This window comes from Bufo bufo, chromosome 4 (genome assembly GCF_905171765.1).
Source record: "Bufo bufo chromosome 4, aBufBuf1.1, whole genome shotgun sequence".
NCBI lineage: Eukaryota > Metazoa > Chordata > Amphibia > Anura > Bufonidae > Bufo > Bufo bufo.
Window position 1 is genome coordinate 120,200,600 of NC_053392.1, and position 17,523 is coordinate 120,218,122.

At 46.9% G+C, this 17,523-nt stretch overlaps 1 protein-coding gene across 1 annotated transcript; it reads right to left on the bottom strand.

The window, feature by feature from the left end:
- Nucleotides 1-4,310: 4,310 nt before the first annotated feature.
- Nucleotides 4,311-15,629, bottom strand: RNF7 (ring finger protein 7). The gene is made up of 3 exons (XM_040427778.1): nucleotides 15,462-15,629; nucleotides 6,678-6,725; nucleotides 4,311-4,609 (listed from the first exon to the last, which is right to left on the bottom strand). Exons 1-3 carry the CDS (start codon nucleotides 15,592-15,594, stop codon nucleotides 4,491-4,493), a joined length of 300 nt encoding a protein of 99 aa, XP_040283712.1. The 5' UTR covers nucleotides 15,595-15,629; the 3' UTR covers nucleotides 4,311-4,490.
- Between the last annotated feature and the right edge of the window lie 1,894 nt (nucleotides 15,630-17,523).

The following is a 17,523-nucleotide window of genomic DNA, read 5'->3' on the forward strand; positions in this document are numbered from 1 at the left end:
TAATAACTTCTTGACAATTAATATAAAGAAAAGAAGAATGAAGCGTCCAAGATACTTGTAAAATTTGATGTTGTGGGTACGAAAAGATTATCTCACCCTCAAGAAGGGGAAATGTTAAATAAGATGTGATATAATATTAATTGATATTTAATATAAAGGATGTCTTACACTACACACTGACAACATCTATAGTGATACACTTGGCGATGGGAGGTCTGTATGAGGACATCAAGACCTATATTTGAAGTCTACCATATATGACAATGTATAAGCCCATACATTAGTAAGACACGGCTGTATCTATGGTATAAATGATTGACAGACAGACAAGGGGGTCGACTTCTCACTCTCAAGTCAGTTGGGGATTGTTTGCTGCTGAACATGATTGAAGACACACATGGAGCCTAAGAAGGAATTCCTCCCCTACAGAAAGGATACTTTAAAGGGACACTGTCACCTGGATTTCACTTACTGAGCAATTAACATCAGTCTCCACGATTTACATTAAAATATACTAGTATTACTGCCCTGTGTCTTGTAATTGGTCTATAATATGCTAATTACCTCAATAAGGAGCCCAAGGGGCTGTCCCTCCAACCGCTGGAGCCCAGCCACGCCCATTACTTCAGAGCCCAGCACCGCCCCACTGCTAATTTATTCACTCCTCTTCGCTGACATAGTTTGTGCAGCGCCCGCAATCCGGCGCATGCGCCCTGGATACACATGTCAGCAGTGTCCTGGCATCATCCTCACAGAACTCATTGCGCATGCGCCAGCTTCGCTCGACCCGCTCATGCACCCCTGTCCTCCACCCACCCGACAAGTCGCGCCACTCCGCTCTTCCTTTTCTGGTGAGGAGTCCTCCGGGTGTTCTTAACTCCAAATAACTCATACACTAGATTTGGCGAGCATTACCAAATCAGTTTGATATTTTTCATACATATTTCTTTTACATTTGGCATTTTATGACATTCAGAGACTGTAACATACTGTTTGTCCATGTAGTCTCTGTACACCTCATGAATACACTGAACTTTTAGTCATCAGCCTGCTTCAACCCCTTAAGGACCCTTGCCGTACATGTACGGCAGTGGTGGACGTGACTTAAGGACCAGCGCCCTACATGTACGGCGGGCTGAACGGGCAGGAGCTGCGCCCGCACGGACCCGGCAGTCACTGCAGCTGGGCACCTGCTGCATACACCGGAATCGGTGTAATCGGTTCGGAGGGTACGGGTCCCCACGCTGCAGTGGCGGGCGCCGATGGCAGCCTAATGCCTTGCATAGGCATCGGGGCTTGTCTTCTTCGGAAGCCTGTGAGATCCAGCCCTTAGGCTGGGTCTAACAGGCAGGCTGTTAGCATAAAAGCTGACAGCCAATGCATTACAATACAAGTTGTATTGTAATGCATTGCAGAGGGGATCAGACCCCAGAAGTTGAGTGGGAAAAAAAAGAAAGTGAAAAAATATATATAAATAAACAAAACAAACATATTGGGTATTGTCGCGTAGTAACGACCAGCTCTACAAAAATATCAGATCCACCCCCTCACCTAAACGCCGTAGAAAAAATAAAATGCTGTTATTGTGTAAAACTTAAATAAATTAAAAAAAAGTAGACATATTAGGTATCGCCGCATCCATAAGAACCTGCTCTATAAAAATAGCACATCACCTAACCCCTCAGGTGAACACCGTAAAAAAAAATACAAATGAAAAAAACTGTCAAAAAAGACTTGTTTGTCACCTTACATCACAAAAAGTGTAATGCCAAGCGATCAAAAAGTCATACGCACCCCAAAATCATACCAATCAAACCGTCATCTCATCCCGCAAAAAATGAGACCCTACATAAGACATTCGCCAAAAAAATAAATAAAAAGACTATGGCTTTCAGAATATGGAGACACAAAAAAAAATCATTTTTTCCAAAAATGCTTCATTATGTAAAACAAACAAAAAAGTAGTTATATTTGGTATTGTCACGTACTTAACCTGCTCTATAAAAATAGCACATGATCTAATTTGTCATATGAACATTGTAAAAAACAGAAAATAAAAACGGTGCCAAAACAGCTATTTTTTTGTTACCTTGCCCCCAAAAAGTGTAATATAGAGCAACCAAAAATCATATGTATCCTAAAATAGTACCAACAAAACTGCCATCTTATCCAGTAGTTTCCAAAAAGGGGTCACTTTTTTGGAGTTTATACTCTAGGGGTCTTCAAATGTGACATGGCAACTTAAAATTATCCCAGTGAAATCTGCCTTACAAAAACCATATTAGGCTACTTTCACACCTGCGTTAGGTGCGGATCCGTCTGGTATCTGTACAGACGGATCCGCACCTATAATGCAAACGCTTAGATCCGTTCAGAACGGATCCGTCCAGTTTTTTTTTTTCTTTTCATGATAATGCAAACGGATCCGTTTTGACTTACAATGAAAGTCAATAGGAGGCGGATCCGTTTTCAATTGCACCATATTATGTCAGTGAAAACGGATCCGTCCCCATTGACTTACACTGTAAGGCGGACATCAAAACGTTGGTGTCCGTCTCCAGAGCGGAATGGAGGCTAAACAGAGGCAAACTGATGCATTCTGAACGAATCCTTATCCATTCAGAATGCATTGGGGCTAAACTGATCCGTTTTGGGCCGCTTGTGAGAGCCTTGAACGGATCTCACAAGCGGACCCAGAAACGCCAGTTTGAAAGTAGCCTTACAAAAATCAAAATGGCTGCACACCGTTATATATACAAACAATAGAGCTAAGAAATGGGGGTCATTCTAGATAAAAGTGGTACAATACCGACTATAAATGAATAATGGAAGCTCTTAGCGCACATACATGTCGGGCCCATCTACCAGGGGTCAAGGTGGCTTCCACAGCCTTCTAATGTCCCAAAAAAAAAGAAAATGTCATTTATAAAATGATCCGAACATGAAGGAGACATATGGGAAATGTAAAGTAATAACTGTTATATGAGGTATCAATATTGGTTTTAAAAGCAGAAAAAATAGAAATTTTGAAAACTGCTAATTTTTTGTCAATTTGGTATTTTTTTTAATAAATAAAAATTAAATATTTTGACTAAAATTTACCACCGTCATGAAGTACAATATGTGATGAGAAAACAATCTCAGAATGGCCTGGATAAGTAAAAGAGTTTTAAAGTTATCACCACATAAAGTGACCAAGTGGCCTGGTCCTTAAGGTAAAAAATGGCAGGGTCCTGAAGGGGTTAAAGGGATAAGTCACTTTCCTATAAATACAGTGCAGTAGACATCCATTGTAAATATCTGTTTCCTAACTTTCCATTCTGCCGCAGTTCGATGTTCTCTACTCACTGGCATAACATAAAAATCTGATTTCCCTGCACAAGTGCAGCACATCCAAGTGACTTCACGGCCTAGGGAGTAGTGTCACCTCACCAACCCGTCCATAACTGTATGCACGTGCTCAGCATTTAAGAACCTGGGGGTGCCCTGCAGAATCCTACCTACGCCACCATCTTGCTGTCCAATATGCACCTGGGATGATATATCAGCACATGCGGTCACGTAGAACTAATGTAATACTGCGCATGTGCTGATATATACCGTAGTCGTTGAGGCACAAAGGATGGGGAGACAGCAGACTAGCTAAGTTTCTACCATGCATGCAGCGATCCTTCAATTCGGGGCATGCGCAATAGAGATGGGGGAGGGGAGTATGCATGGATGGGTTAGTCCTGTTATGGACGTGGTGCAGCTCTTGTCCAGGGAAAATCTTTGCAGAACACATAGAACACAGAGCTACACTGCTAAAACATACATATAATGCACTCTCTTTATAAGAAAGCAGCCAACCCCTTTATCTGCTCTTATATTTTGTGCGTCATTCTGAATAATAAAATAAAGTCGCGATCCCTATAATATACCCACAAATCCACTATATCCCCGAAATCTGAACACTAAAGGGTTGTCTCATCTCAGACAATGGGGGCATATCGCTAGGATATGCCCCCATTGTCTTATAGGTGCGGGTGGGACCGCTGGGACCCGCACCTATCTTTTAAATGGAGCCCCCCCGTCCGGCCATCACCAAGCTCTCTCCCCATAGAAGTGAATGGGAGCGCACCGACTGCGCATGACCGGCCTCCGCTCCCATTCATTTCTATGGGCCCAATGGAAATAGCTGAGCTGACGCTCGGCTTTTTTCAGTGGTACAATAGAGATGAATGGAGGGAGGCTGCGCATGCGCAGCGCAACTTCCATCGCTTTTGTAATAATAATTATACATACCATAATTCCAAGGAAAAAGCAACACAAAGAGTAAGTTAACTTTATTCAACAAGGGCTCTAGTCAGTATCTGCGGCAGATACAGAAGGACATTCCATGGATGGAACCATCGGTTAGTGTCTTATTAAATACATCCAGTCACTCACATGGAGCACCAGAATGGCAGACTAGCAAACAGCCAAGTCCGGACGGCAGGACGCAGTAAGAGTTATTTTCCTATTCTTTGCACCACCCAGTCCTGTTGGCACAGTGGGCACCGGTTGTTCTGCTTCACCCACAGCGACATGCAGCAGTTGTGGAACGAGTGATTACATTCTCCCCATACCACTGCAAGAGAACAGAGCAGAGTGTTTGTATTAACAGGCCATTACTGATGGCACAAGGTGTGTGGCCTATAGGACGGGTTTACACTTAGTGACAGCTTTATGAAAGGGTGGCGACAGCCAAAGATTTTATTGTTCACATATTAGGAGCCACCATAAAAAAAATTAAAAAAAAGTATACATAGGGGACACCATACAGAAGACGAGGTCAAGAAGCAGAACGACATGGCAGCAGATCCTTAGTGTACGAGTCTTGTACTGCATTTAAGGAAATAAACCCCCCTCCAAGGAGGGGGGCGAGGGATCGAGGCGTTATGGAGGGGGGAACTGCAACTACCTGCATGCATACAGACCCCGTCAAGTAGGAGCGGCCTGGGATTTCTGATTGGAAACGGTGCATTTCCCATGTAAACTACCAGTACACAGTATGCTCTTTTAAGAGACTTACCCACCAATGATAATACCGTCTTAAGAGACCAAAGAGATTAAAAGTAAAGACCCTGCTAATCCTGGCAGACCCTGACCCTACTGACCTGATGCAGTGCATCACACAAGTGACAAGTGGCACAAGGACTCAGCACTGGCTCCTTGGTGGCTTTTACCTATTTGACATTAACTTTCTGCATCTCATACCCGCCAATGTAAGTACTTTCACACTAGCGTTTTTCTTTTCCGGCACCGAGTTCCGTCCTAGGGGCTCTATACCGGAAAAGAACTGATCAGTTTTATCCCCATGCATTCTGAATGGAGAGAAATCAGTTCAGGATGTCTTCAGTGACTGTTCACTACGGTTTTATCTCCGGCCAAAAAAAAACGGAACACTTGCCTGAATGCCAGATCTGGCATTTTTTTCCATAGGAATGTATTAGTGCCGGATGCGGCATTCAAAATACCGGAATGCGGGATCCGTCCTTCCGGTTTGCGCATGTGCAGACTGAAAAAAAAAATATTTGAAAATAAATGCCGGATCCGTTTTTCCGGATGACATTCGATGCATTTGTAAGACGGATCCCAATCAGTCTTACAAATGCCATCGGTTGGCATACGTTTTGACGGATCTGGCAGGCAGTTCCGGCGACGGAGCTGCCTGCCGGATAACTCTGCCGCAAGTGTGAAAGTACCTTAAGTCTAGCAGAGTTTAATTAAAAGGGATTTTTCCTGCCTGTACAACCCCTTCTCAGAATGAAGCTGCCACGATAATCGGGGAGGGTCTGGCTTCTCTAACCAACAGCAGACCGCTTTCATCAGGGGGGACACTTTACAGCCCCTCATTTCCCTTGCAGTGGCCTCTACTGGTGAAACGTAATATTACATGACGCCCATTCACATGAAAGGACGGCCACGTAATACACGATTGGTTTGAGTCCACCACAGAGAGAAGGTTGCTTTTGGCAGCGGGGTGGTCTAAAGCTGTCTATCTATCCATCTATCTAGATGCATTTTAGCCGATCCCACGGATTTTGGTGGGATTGGTCATGTATGGGGGCAACAGATGTTAGGAAAGTTGGATTTTAACATGCCCGATTGTTTTAACCTAAGAGAGATAAGCCATCCACCAGTGGTGATTTAGATGGAGGACGCCAGGCCACTGCAGGGGAAATGTAGTATCAGATAAATGGCCGTCCATGTTATACAAGAACAGCTGGAGCCCCTGAGACCAGCATCTGCTCACATAAGGTGGACTCAGACTACCCGTGAACTTCAACTCCTTTAACCCATCCCAAGTAAGCAGCAAAGAAAAGTAATGGCAGCTTTAGCCACGGACATTGCACCACGACTGCACAGTGCAGTCCAGATGTGGCCCAGCAATTAGTGGTATCGCGGCTCAAGACACACATGTAATGGCACCCCAAGGAGTGGCTGCCTATCAATCACAATAGCCAATCAGATAAGTTCTATGTGGGCACATCCAGGACGGATCTCGGGGTCGATCGTTGCTGCCGTGTTCATCTCTATGGGACTGCCAAAGCTAGCCGCACGCTGAACTCCACTATCTCCAGCAAGTCCCACAGACAATGAATGGAGAGGCTCAACTCTTTAAATTTCCCTCTAATAATGCCAGTGTCACCTACCTACACAGTCCTCCTGCTTGTTCTCGGCTTGGCAGCGCAGGCAGGCATCTAGAGACGACACAAATACAAGCACTTAATACATGTATACAGCAAGGATCAACTACTGAAGCTGGACACATCATGGAGGACTTGTAGTACACGTGCTCAGCGTCGGGGGTGCAGGAGATCGCGTGAAAGGGGGCATGGTTTATGTAATTAGGGGGTGAGGCCTATAAATGTGGGCACACCACAACCATCGCTCTGCCATGCTTATGGGGGGACTAGGTGTTCTTTTAAGCTGTGACATAAAAGGCCACCAGCCATTTCAGGAGAGGTCACACAGAAGATCATATGTCCTAGGAGGTTGATGTGAAGTGCAAGCCCAGGGGCGGGTGACACAATGGACATACAGATCGGGATTCCTATAGTGAGATTACAAATCCCTGCATCACATTCCTTTAAAGAGGTTATCTTGGAAAAGATAATGATGACTTCGCCTTAGGACAGGCCATCATTATCACATCGGTTGGAGTCCATGTCCTAGCATCGCCACCATGGGAGCTGTGGTGAGCAGTGCAGGCTCCCGGCAGCTTTCCAAGGACAGCGCCATACATCATATAGTGGCAGTTCTTGGTATTGCAGCTCAGCCTCATTGACTTGGACTAGGCCACATGACTGATGTACAGTGATGTCACTGGCCTAGGAGGAGGCTGCAGCACTCTCAGCCTCTTCTAACAGCTGAATCGGTGGGGGTCCCGGAAGTCACACCCCCGCAGATCTGATACTGATGACTAGAAGTCACAATAACGCCTGTACAAGCGTCATAGATACCTGTTAAGGCTATTTTACTCCCTCAAAAAAAGTCTAAGGCATAGCAATACGCCTTAGACTTTTCCCTGCCATTCATCAGCGCAGTGTATGGTGAGTGCACAGCAGGATATTATAGCCAAGTGGTAAAGTACAGGGAAGATCCAGTATATCGGACTGGACTGTATCACTTGGCTATAGTAGTCTTATGTTATTCAGACCAGTAATGGGTCCCTGCATACCCACCTCTTAGGCTACGTTCACACCACCGCTGTTTATTTCTGTTCTTCTGCTCCGTTAGATGAGCAAAAAGAAAATAATGGAAATGCTGGATCGGGCATGCAAGGGTGGGTTTTTCTCATAAATTTAATGTACACAAAAAAGAACTCTTATTTTTTTACAATGGAACTCTATGCCTTCCATGCTGACGGATTCCACAGTATGGCATATGTCTGAGGTCCCCATTAACATACGTTTTTTGTGTACGTTAAGGCCTCATGCACACGACCGTTTTTTTTTTGCGGTCCGCAAAACGGATTTCCGTTGTTCCGTGACCGTTTTTCTTCCGTGGGTCTTCCTTGATTTTTGGAGGATCCACGGACATGAAAAGTGAAAAAAAAAACTAAGTCAAGTTTGCATTGAAAATGATAGTCATCCGTGATCCGTGTCCGTTTTTCCTATCTTGTGTGCATCCGTGATTTTTCACTGACCCATTGACTTGAATGGGTCCGTGAACCGTTGTCCGTGAAAAAAAATAGGACAGGTCATATATTTTTCACGGACTGGAAAAACGGATCACGGACGCGGAAGCCAAACGGTGCATTTTCCAATTTTTCCACGGACCCATTGAAAGTCAACGGCCGCGGATGCACACAGCGGTCGTGTGCATGAGGCCTAAGTATGACAGAAATGTGAGGTGAACCCGGCCTAACTGACAGGGAAGAAGCTGAAGAGACTCCGCTGACTATGATGGAGACCGTCCAGCTTCCTGTCTTTTTAACGGACAATAACGTGTTACATGCGAGGCTTTTTTTGTCCAGTCCTATTGACAGAATCTGTGACAGACGCCCCAAACGGAGCCTCCAACGCCGATGTGAGCGAGTGCAGGCCTACGTATTATGTATTTGTATTACTGAAACGGTCATACTCCTCCTCAGGTAAAAATACTCCTCAAAAACGGTAAGAGGAGCGTTTTTATTCTTCCAGACAAAATGTAGTGCGACCTCTGCTGATGGCCTCTCCAAAGGATACGTCATGAATATCTTTTCCTGGATAACCCCTTTGATGCAGTTTTCTTGTGTGGCTGGAAGGGCTTTGGGCCCTTATGGTGATTGGCCTCAGGGCCACTGCTACCTGCGCAAGCTCTATAGCTAGACCACTGACCAAATCCACCAATATAAGGCTCTGTTTACACCAAGTATACAGTCGTGGCCAAAAGTTTTGAGAATTACATAAATATTGGAAAAGTTGCTGCTTAAGTTTTTATAATAGCAATTTGCATATACTCCAGAATGTTATGAAGAGTGATCAGATGAATTGCATAGTCCTTCTTTGCCATGAAAATTAACTTAATCCCAAAAAAACCTTTCCACTGCATTTCATTGCTGTCATTAAAGGACCTGCTGAGATCATTTCAGTAATCGTCTTGTTAACTCAGGTGAGAATGTTGACGAGCACAAGGCTGGAGATCATTATGTCAGGCTGATTGGGTTAAAATGGCAGACTTGACATGTTAAAAGGAGGGTGATGCTTGAAATCATTGTTCTTCCATTGTTAACCATGGCTACCTGCAAAGAAACACGTGCAGCCATCATTGCGTTGCCTAAAAATGGCTTCACAGGCAAGGATATTGTGGCTACTAAGATTGCACCTCAATCAACAATTTATAGGATCATCAAGAACTTCAAGGAAAGAGGTTCAATTCTTGTTAAGAAGACTTCAGGGCGTCCAAGAAAGTCCAGCAAGCGCCAGGATCATCTCCTAAAGAGGATTCAGCTGCGGGGTCGGAGTGCCACCAGTGCAGAGCTTGCTCAGGAATGGCAGCAGGCAGGTGTGAGCGCATCTGCATGCACAGTGAGGCGAAGACTTTTGGAAGATGGCCTGGTGTCAAGAAGGGCAGCAAAGAAGCCACTTCTCTCCAAAAAAAACATCAGGGACAGATTGATCTTCTGCAGAAAGTATGGTGAATGGACTGCTGAGGACTGGGGCAAAGTCATATTCTCTGATGAAGCCTCTTTCCGATTGTTTGGGGCATCTGGAAAAAGGCTTGTCCGGAGAAGAAAAGGTGAGCGCTACCATCAGTCCTGTGTCATGCCAATAGTAAAGCATCCTGAGACCATTCATGTGTGGGGTTGCTTCTCCTCCAAGGGAGTGGGCTCACTCACAATTTTGCCCAAAAATACAGCCATGAATAAAGAATGGTACCAAAACACCCTCCAACAGCAACTTCTTCCAACAATCCAACAACAGTTTGGTGAAGAACAATGCATTTTCCAGCACGATGGAGCACCGTGTCATAAGGCAAAAATGATAACTAAGTGGCTCGGGGACCAAAACGTTGACATTTTGGGTCCATGGCCTGGAAACTCCCCAGATCTTAATCCCATTGAGAACTTGTGGTCAATCCTCAAGAGGCGGGTGGACAAACAAAAACCCACTAATTCTGACAAACTCCAAGAAGTGATTATGAAAGAATGGGTTGCTATTAGGGATCGACCGATTATCGGTTTGGCCGATATTATCGGCCGATATTGAGGATTTTGAACGTTATCGGTATCGGCATCTATTTTGCCGATATACCGATAACGTATGGGGAACACAGAACGCGCTGCTCTCAGCGCTCACCGTGTTCCCTCAGCAGCGCAGGGGAGAAGGAAGCAGTGTCTTCCTCCCCCTGTGCTGCTGCCGCCAATGACAGAAGAGAAGACAAGAGGAGGGGAGGGGCTGTGGCCGCTGCGCCACCAATGAAGATAAGCCTTTCATTCATTCATATCCAGGAGGCGGGAGCTGGCTGCAGAATCACATAGCCGGCTCCCGACCTCTATGAACGGCAGCTGCGGTCCGCGGTAGTTAACTCCTCAGGTGCCGCGGATCGCAGCTACCGCTCATAGAGGTCGGGAGCCGGCTATGTGATTCTGCAGCCAGCTCCCGCCTCCTATATATGAATGATTGAGAGACTTATCTTCATTGGTGGCGCAGTGCTCCCCCCCCCCCCCCCCCCCAAGTCCCCCAGTATTAATCATTGGTGGCACAGTGCGCCCCCCCACCCAGTATTACTCATTGGTGGCAGTGGCCACAGGATCCCCTCTCCCCTGCTCCTCCGATCGGAGCCCCAGCAGTGTAAGCCTCGGTTACCATGGCAGCCAGGACGCTATTGAAGCCCTGGCTGCCATAGTCAGCTCCATGCTGCTGTGTGCACAAAGCACAGAGCAGCAGGGACAGTGTGAGCTCCTATTCCCCCTGATAAAGCTCTATCAGGGGGAATAGGACAAGGGTTCTAGTCCCTAAGGGGGCTAAAAGTTAGTAAAAAAAAAAACACAAAAATATTAAGTATAAATGAAAAAGATTTATAAAAAAAAAAATACACTAACAATAAACATATTAATTTTCAGCAGATTTGTGTAGGAATTTATTTTTTTTCTCAAAAATGAAAATTCACAGAATATCGGTATAAATTATCGGCTATCGGCCTGAAAGTTCACAAATTATCTGTATCGGTATCGGCCCTAAAAAAATCAGTATCGGTCGATCCCTAGTTGCTATCAGTCAGGAATTGGCCCAGAAGTTGATTGAGAGCATGCCCAGTCGAATTGCAGAGGTCCTGAAAAAGGGCCAACACTGCAAATACTGACTCTTTGCATAAATGTCATGTAATTGTCGATAAAAGCCTTTGAAATGTATGAAGTGCATGTAATTATATTTCACTACATCACAGAAACAACTGAAACAAAGATCTAAAAGCAGTTTAGCAGCAAACTTTGTGAAAACTAATATTTTTGTCATTCTCAAAACTTTTGGCCACGAATGTATACAAAGCCAAGGGTAAAACTCCAGCATATGCAACCATCTACTGTGCAACGGCGCAGGTCCTCCCATGTGTACTGCCAGGGGTTGGCTGGAAACTTAAAGTGGCCCTGGAATCCTAAAAGTGGCCCCACATTGTAGGAGAGTCAACACCAGTAGATGGAGCCAACACAAGTAGGCGGGGTCAGCAATACTGTAGTGCTGCAGAAAATCCCACCCCTGCAGAACCAAATACCACAGTGCAGCACAAAATACCGCCAACAGCGCCGCAGTATCCAAGTGTATCACTGTCCTGAGTAGAGTTGTTGCGATAACAAAATTTTGATTCGTTCTCGATACCATAATAAAAGTTTCGCGATACTCGATACCACACGAAAAAAAATAAAACAAAAAAGCCACGTACAGTTTAATAACTATCCTGGGATCTTCCAATCCCTTGTCCTATTCACCCTTATAGAGCTCTATTAGGGTGAATAGGACTTCACACTCTCCCTGTTGCTCTGGGAGGGGGCACTGCGCAACCAATGATAATTAACCCTTAATACAGGAGATGGGCTCTGGCAGCAGATCAGCGGCAGTTAACCCCTTAGGTGCCGCACCTGAGGGGTTAACTGCCGCTGATCGCAGCTCCCTGTCAGAGGCAGGATGCCGGCTATGCGATTCTGCTGCCGGCACCTGCCTCCTGTATTAAATGTTAAAGACCACCTTATATGGGTTCGGACTTTGTTAAGTATTAGGCTACACAGAGCGGCGCCCAGGGATGTTCCAGCACTTACTATTATTCCTGGGGGCCGCTCCGTTCGCCTGCTGTGCCCCATTACCGTCTCCTGCAGTCCTGCTCCATATGCTAATTACTATGGGAGCGATGGGGAGGAGACAGCAGCTTCTCTAGTGGGCGTTCCTTCTCCCTGCGCTGCGATTGGACAGCGCTACAGCCAGGAGAGAAGCTGATTTCTCCTCCCCATTGCTCCGATAGTAATTAGCATATGGAGCAGGAGCCAGTAGTGGGGCACGGCGGGCGAACGGAGCGGCGCCCAGGAATAATAGTAAGTGCTGGGACATCCCTGGGCGCCCACCTGTGTAGCCTGCTACTTAAAGTCCGGAGCCATGAAAAGTCCTATCATTGGTGGCGCAGTGCGCCCGACCCTCTGTCCCATTGGTGGCAGCAGCAGCACAGGGGGGGGAGGGAGACACCGCTTCCTTCTCCCCTGTGCTGCTGAGGGAACATGAGCGCGCTGACGGCAGCGCGCTCATGTTCTGTGATACTAGACTGCACAGAAGCGCAGCCCAGTATCGAAAAAATGGAAATCCCGGTATCGTATCTACCGGGAATCGAAATTTCGATACCTGCAACAACCCTAGTCCTGAGGACAGCAATGAAGTTGAATTCAGGAGGGCCCCTGCGGCCTCTGGCCTGGGGCATAGGAACCGGATCTTCCTAAGATCATTATGCACCTGACCAGCGGCCGTGAGAAGGGCTCAGGTAGGCCCTCTACTAACCGGAGGCGTCACTAAATACATTGAAAGTCAACGGGTGACAGATCTGTTTTTTTGTTGTTGTTTTTTTAAGATCCTAAAAAATCGGACCTGTCACCATGGACTTACATGGTTTTCAGTGACGGATCTGGTTTGTTCCGTTTTGATGACTGTACAGCTCTGCCGGATCTCAAAACTGGGATGCCAAAATGCATGTGTTAAGCCTAACAGTAGCCACCACTTCCTGTACAGATGACCTTTCAGCAGTCATGTCCTTCCACAGGTAGGATTACAATGACAGATATCACCTAAATGTATAGATAACACAGCTTATCTGCTCCCTCCTGACCTCTGCACAGCTCACAGAGAACTCTCCCATAGAAGTCAATGCAGTCCCTCCTGTCCTTTGTGTCTATGGCCCATGGGGACTGCTATAAAGCAAATCTCTAAATGCTGTTAAAAAGGGGTTCTCCTTATCTCTTTTTAATCCCCCCCCCCCCCCCCCCTCCTCCTTTCATGAGTTTAAGCACTTTACCAGCGCCCAGGTACAACCCACATACATTGCAGGTTGTAACCAGCCTACAATAACATGCCAAGTGTATGGCACGCGATACAGAAAGTGCCTGCAACCTAATCACACCGGGAGCGCAGCGCAGGACGGGTAGGAAGATTTTCATCAATATTACCATTAAAGTGCTTAATCACATGAGGGGACGACCATGAAAAATGTGTTAAAATGCAGATCTTCCCTTTTAGAACGGATCAGGCAAGATGGCTGCCCCCATATCACGTTCAGGAAATAAAAACTGATAAAGGATATGTGTCGATAACTATAGGTGCCACATTCCCCCGGCCTGGAACATCCCTTGTGGTCACCTTATGCTGGGCCAGTGGGAGTCTATGGGTCAGAGACCCAGCCTTCTGATTAGGATCACTGTGGAAAGTGGGATTTGTGCACCATGGACTGGTATTATGGGCTCTGGTATGAAGCAGGGGCAGTGATGGGGCACCATGGACTGGTATTATGGGCTCAGGTATGAAGCAGGGGCAGTGATGGGGCATCATGGGCTCTGGTATGAAGCAGGGGCAGTGATGGGGCATCATGGACTGGTATTATGGGCTCTGGTATGAAGCAGGGGCAGTGATGGGGCATCATGGACTGGTATTATGGGCTCTGGTATGAAGCAGGGGCAGTGATGGGGCACCATGGACTGGTATTATGGGCTCTGGTATGAAGCAGGGGCAGTGATGGGGCACCATGGACTGGTATTATGGGCTCAGGTATGAAGCAGGGGCAGTGATGGGGCACCATGGACTGGTATTATGGGCTCTGGTATGAAGCAGGGGCACTGATGGGGCACCATGGACTGGTATTATGGGCTCAGGTATGAAGCAGGGGCAGTGATGGGGCATCATGGACTGGTATTATGGGCTCTGGTATGAAGCAGGGGCAGTGATGGGGCATCATGGACTGGTATTATGGGCTCAGGTATGAAGCAGGGGCAGTGATGGGGCATCATGGACTGGTATTATGGGCTCTGGTATGAAGCAGGGGCAGTGATGGGGCATCATGGACTGGTATTATGGGCTCTGGTATGAAGCAGGGGCAGTGATGGGGCACCATGGACTGGCATTATGGGCTCTGGTATGAAGCAGGGGCAGTGATGGGGCATCATGGACTGGTATTATGGGCTCTGGTATGAAGCAGGGGCAGTGATGGGGCACCATGGACTGGTATTATGGGCTCTGGTATGAAGCAGGGGCAGTGATGGGGCATCATGGACTGGTATTATGGGCTCTGGTATGAAGCAGGGGCAGTGATGGGGCACCATGGACTGGCATTATGGGCTCTGGTATGAAGCAGGGGCAGTGATGGGGCATCATGGACTGGTATTATGGGCTCTGGTATGAAGCAGGGGCAGTGATGGGGCATCATGGACTGGTATTATGGGCTCTGGTATGAAGCAGGGGCAGTGATGGGGCACCATGGACTGGTATTATGGGCTCTGGTATGAAGCAGGGGCAGTGATGGGGCACCATGGACTGGTATTATGGGCTCTGGTATGAAGCCGGGGCACTGATGGGGCACCATGGACTGGTATTATGGGCACCAGTATGAAGCCGGGGCACTGATGGGGCATCATGGACTGGCATTATGGGCACCAGTATGAAGCAGGGGCAGTGATGGGGCACCATGGACTGGTATTATGGGCACCAGTATGAAGCAGGGGCAGTGATGGGGCATCGTGGACCGGTATTTTGGGCTCAGGTATGAAGCAGGGGCACTGATGGGGTACCATGGACTGGTATCCTGTGGATGGCAGAGGTCCAGCCAACAAGGTGACATGTGCCACCCCATGCCCAGCAGTGAGGGTCACACGGTACAGACATTGTGCTGCCCCCGCACACATGTCGCATCACAGGACACAAGTATCCCTGACAGTACGCCCCCCCTGCAGGACCGACACAGCCCGCCGCCCCCGCTCCTCTCGTTCTCACCCATAACCTGCACCCTGCAGATGGCGCACGTGTCGCACTCCACGTCCCAGCTCCACATCGCCACCGCGTTCCATTTCTTTAGAGAAAACATCTTGACACTAGGCCGGGTGAGCTCCGCCCGGCGATCGGCCATACCGGTAAGAGGCGGGACGTGGTCTGCCCTATGGAGCGGCGTAATCAGATGAGGTGACCAATAAGCGACGAGGAATGGAAGAACCGGAACACTGGACGGGGAGAGCGACCAATCAGGTGACAGGAGCATGCAGCATTGCTTTATAGGTCCAATGACAGTGAGGGTTGCTGACGTCAGAGGCAGTGATACGAAAGAGGAATCATTACAGGTCATGACCAGCAGGGGGAGCGCTGAAGATACCGCAGAAGCTGAGCGCTTTACTGCATTTGAGAATTGATTCCTATAACTGTGCAGCATTTTTCATTTGACTTTTGTTTTTACTGTTTTCCACAAGAATGCAATGTGTTGGTGTAACCTGCTGTGAATAATAAGGCCCAAAGCAGCCCCTGGTGATAATTTTAAAAAGTCAGTATTATGAGATGTGATCAGACACAAAAGCTCTAAACCGATTTGACTATGTATGATATAGCTTTCTTATAGGGTTGAGTTTGAATAAAATTGCTATTCCTGAACTTACTTGGGTTATCCAACCCCTATAATGCCCCTCAAAATGCCTGTGCCCCTCATACTGGTTGTTGTCCTGGATCCCAGCACAGCCGCAGCTGCATCTCCCCGTCGCACGGATCAAAACATCAGGGCGTAGGGGTCAGCCAGTAGCAGACAGCGATGGGAACGCGCCTCCCTGTTGTCACCCGCAATGCTAGGAAGGCTTATCCCTGTCGCGCCCGGCTATTGGCATTTTGGGGGGCATTATAGGTGTTGGACAACCCCTTTAAGGTGTGCTAAAATTTGTAAACCAATCAATGGTCTGTCAGCAGATTTGTACCCATGACACTGGCTGACCTGTTACATGTGTGCTTGGCAGCTGAAGGCATCTGTGTTGGTACCACGTTCATATGTGCCCGGCATTGCTGAGAAATATGATGTTTTAATAGATGCAAATAAGCCTCTAGGAGCAACAGGGGCGTTGTCATTACACCTAGAGTCTCTGCTCTCTCTGCAAATGCGGCGCCCTCTGCACTTTAATTGACAAGGTCAGGCAGTGAAAACGTCATCATAATGCCTGGCCCTGTCAATAAAGTGCAGAGGGTGCGGCTGATGCAGAGAGAGCAGAGCCTGTAGCTGGGCTTCTGGACAAATTATCCCCAAATCACAGGCATCCAACATTTTTTACGGACAAATTGGAGAACCATAATGAATGATATAGACTATTTGTAATCCATGTCTATAGCTCAAACTACATATACAAATACACATTTCCAGCATTTACTGCGAGCTGTAAAATGATGATAATCACCACCAAAATAATCTAGTCAAGTACCACCAGCCTAAAAAAAAATAAAAATGGACACATCTATTTTTTTTCATGGACACAGGAAAAAAGTTGCCTGTTTTTACGTACTGACCAGAAATATATCTGGGTGTTTGGCAACCCTGACCCTGGCCTGTAGGTCAGGGATCGGCAACCTCCGGCACTCCAGATGTTCTGAAACTACAACTCCCAGAATGCTCCTTTTATTTCTATTGGAGTTACAAGATCAGCCAAGTAAGTGGGCATGCTGGGAGTTGTAGTTTCACAGCAGCTGGAGTGCTGAAGGTTGCTGATGTCTGTCTGCTCTAGGTGTAACGGCACAATATCAGCAAGACCACATCTATTGCATAAGACATGGCAGCTACTCACATAAGACCACTCACTATTTTATCAGTTTTTTTCTGCCCCTGTGAGAAACTGTGTGAACATCCTAAGGTTAGGAGCGAACTTCTAACATATGCTAAATTGGTAGGCCATGGTAAGCGAATGGGATACTGGTAAAATCATGTTCCTCACAATCTGCCGTCTGGGTGGAGCAGTAAGTATGGAGGTGCTCGTAACTGGTAAGGGTTCAGTCGCCTGTGGCGGATTTGTCAAAGAAATTTCTGCAAATCCAT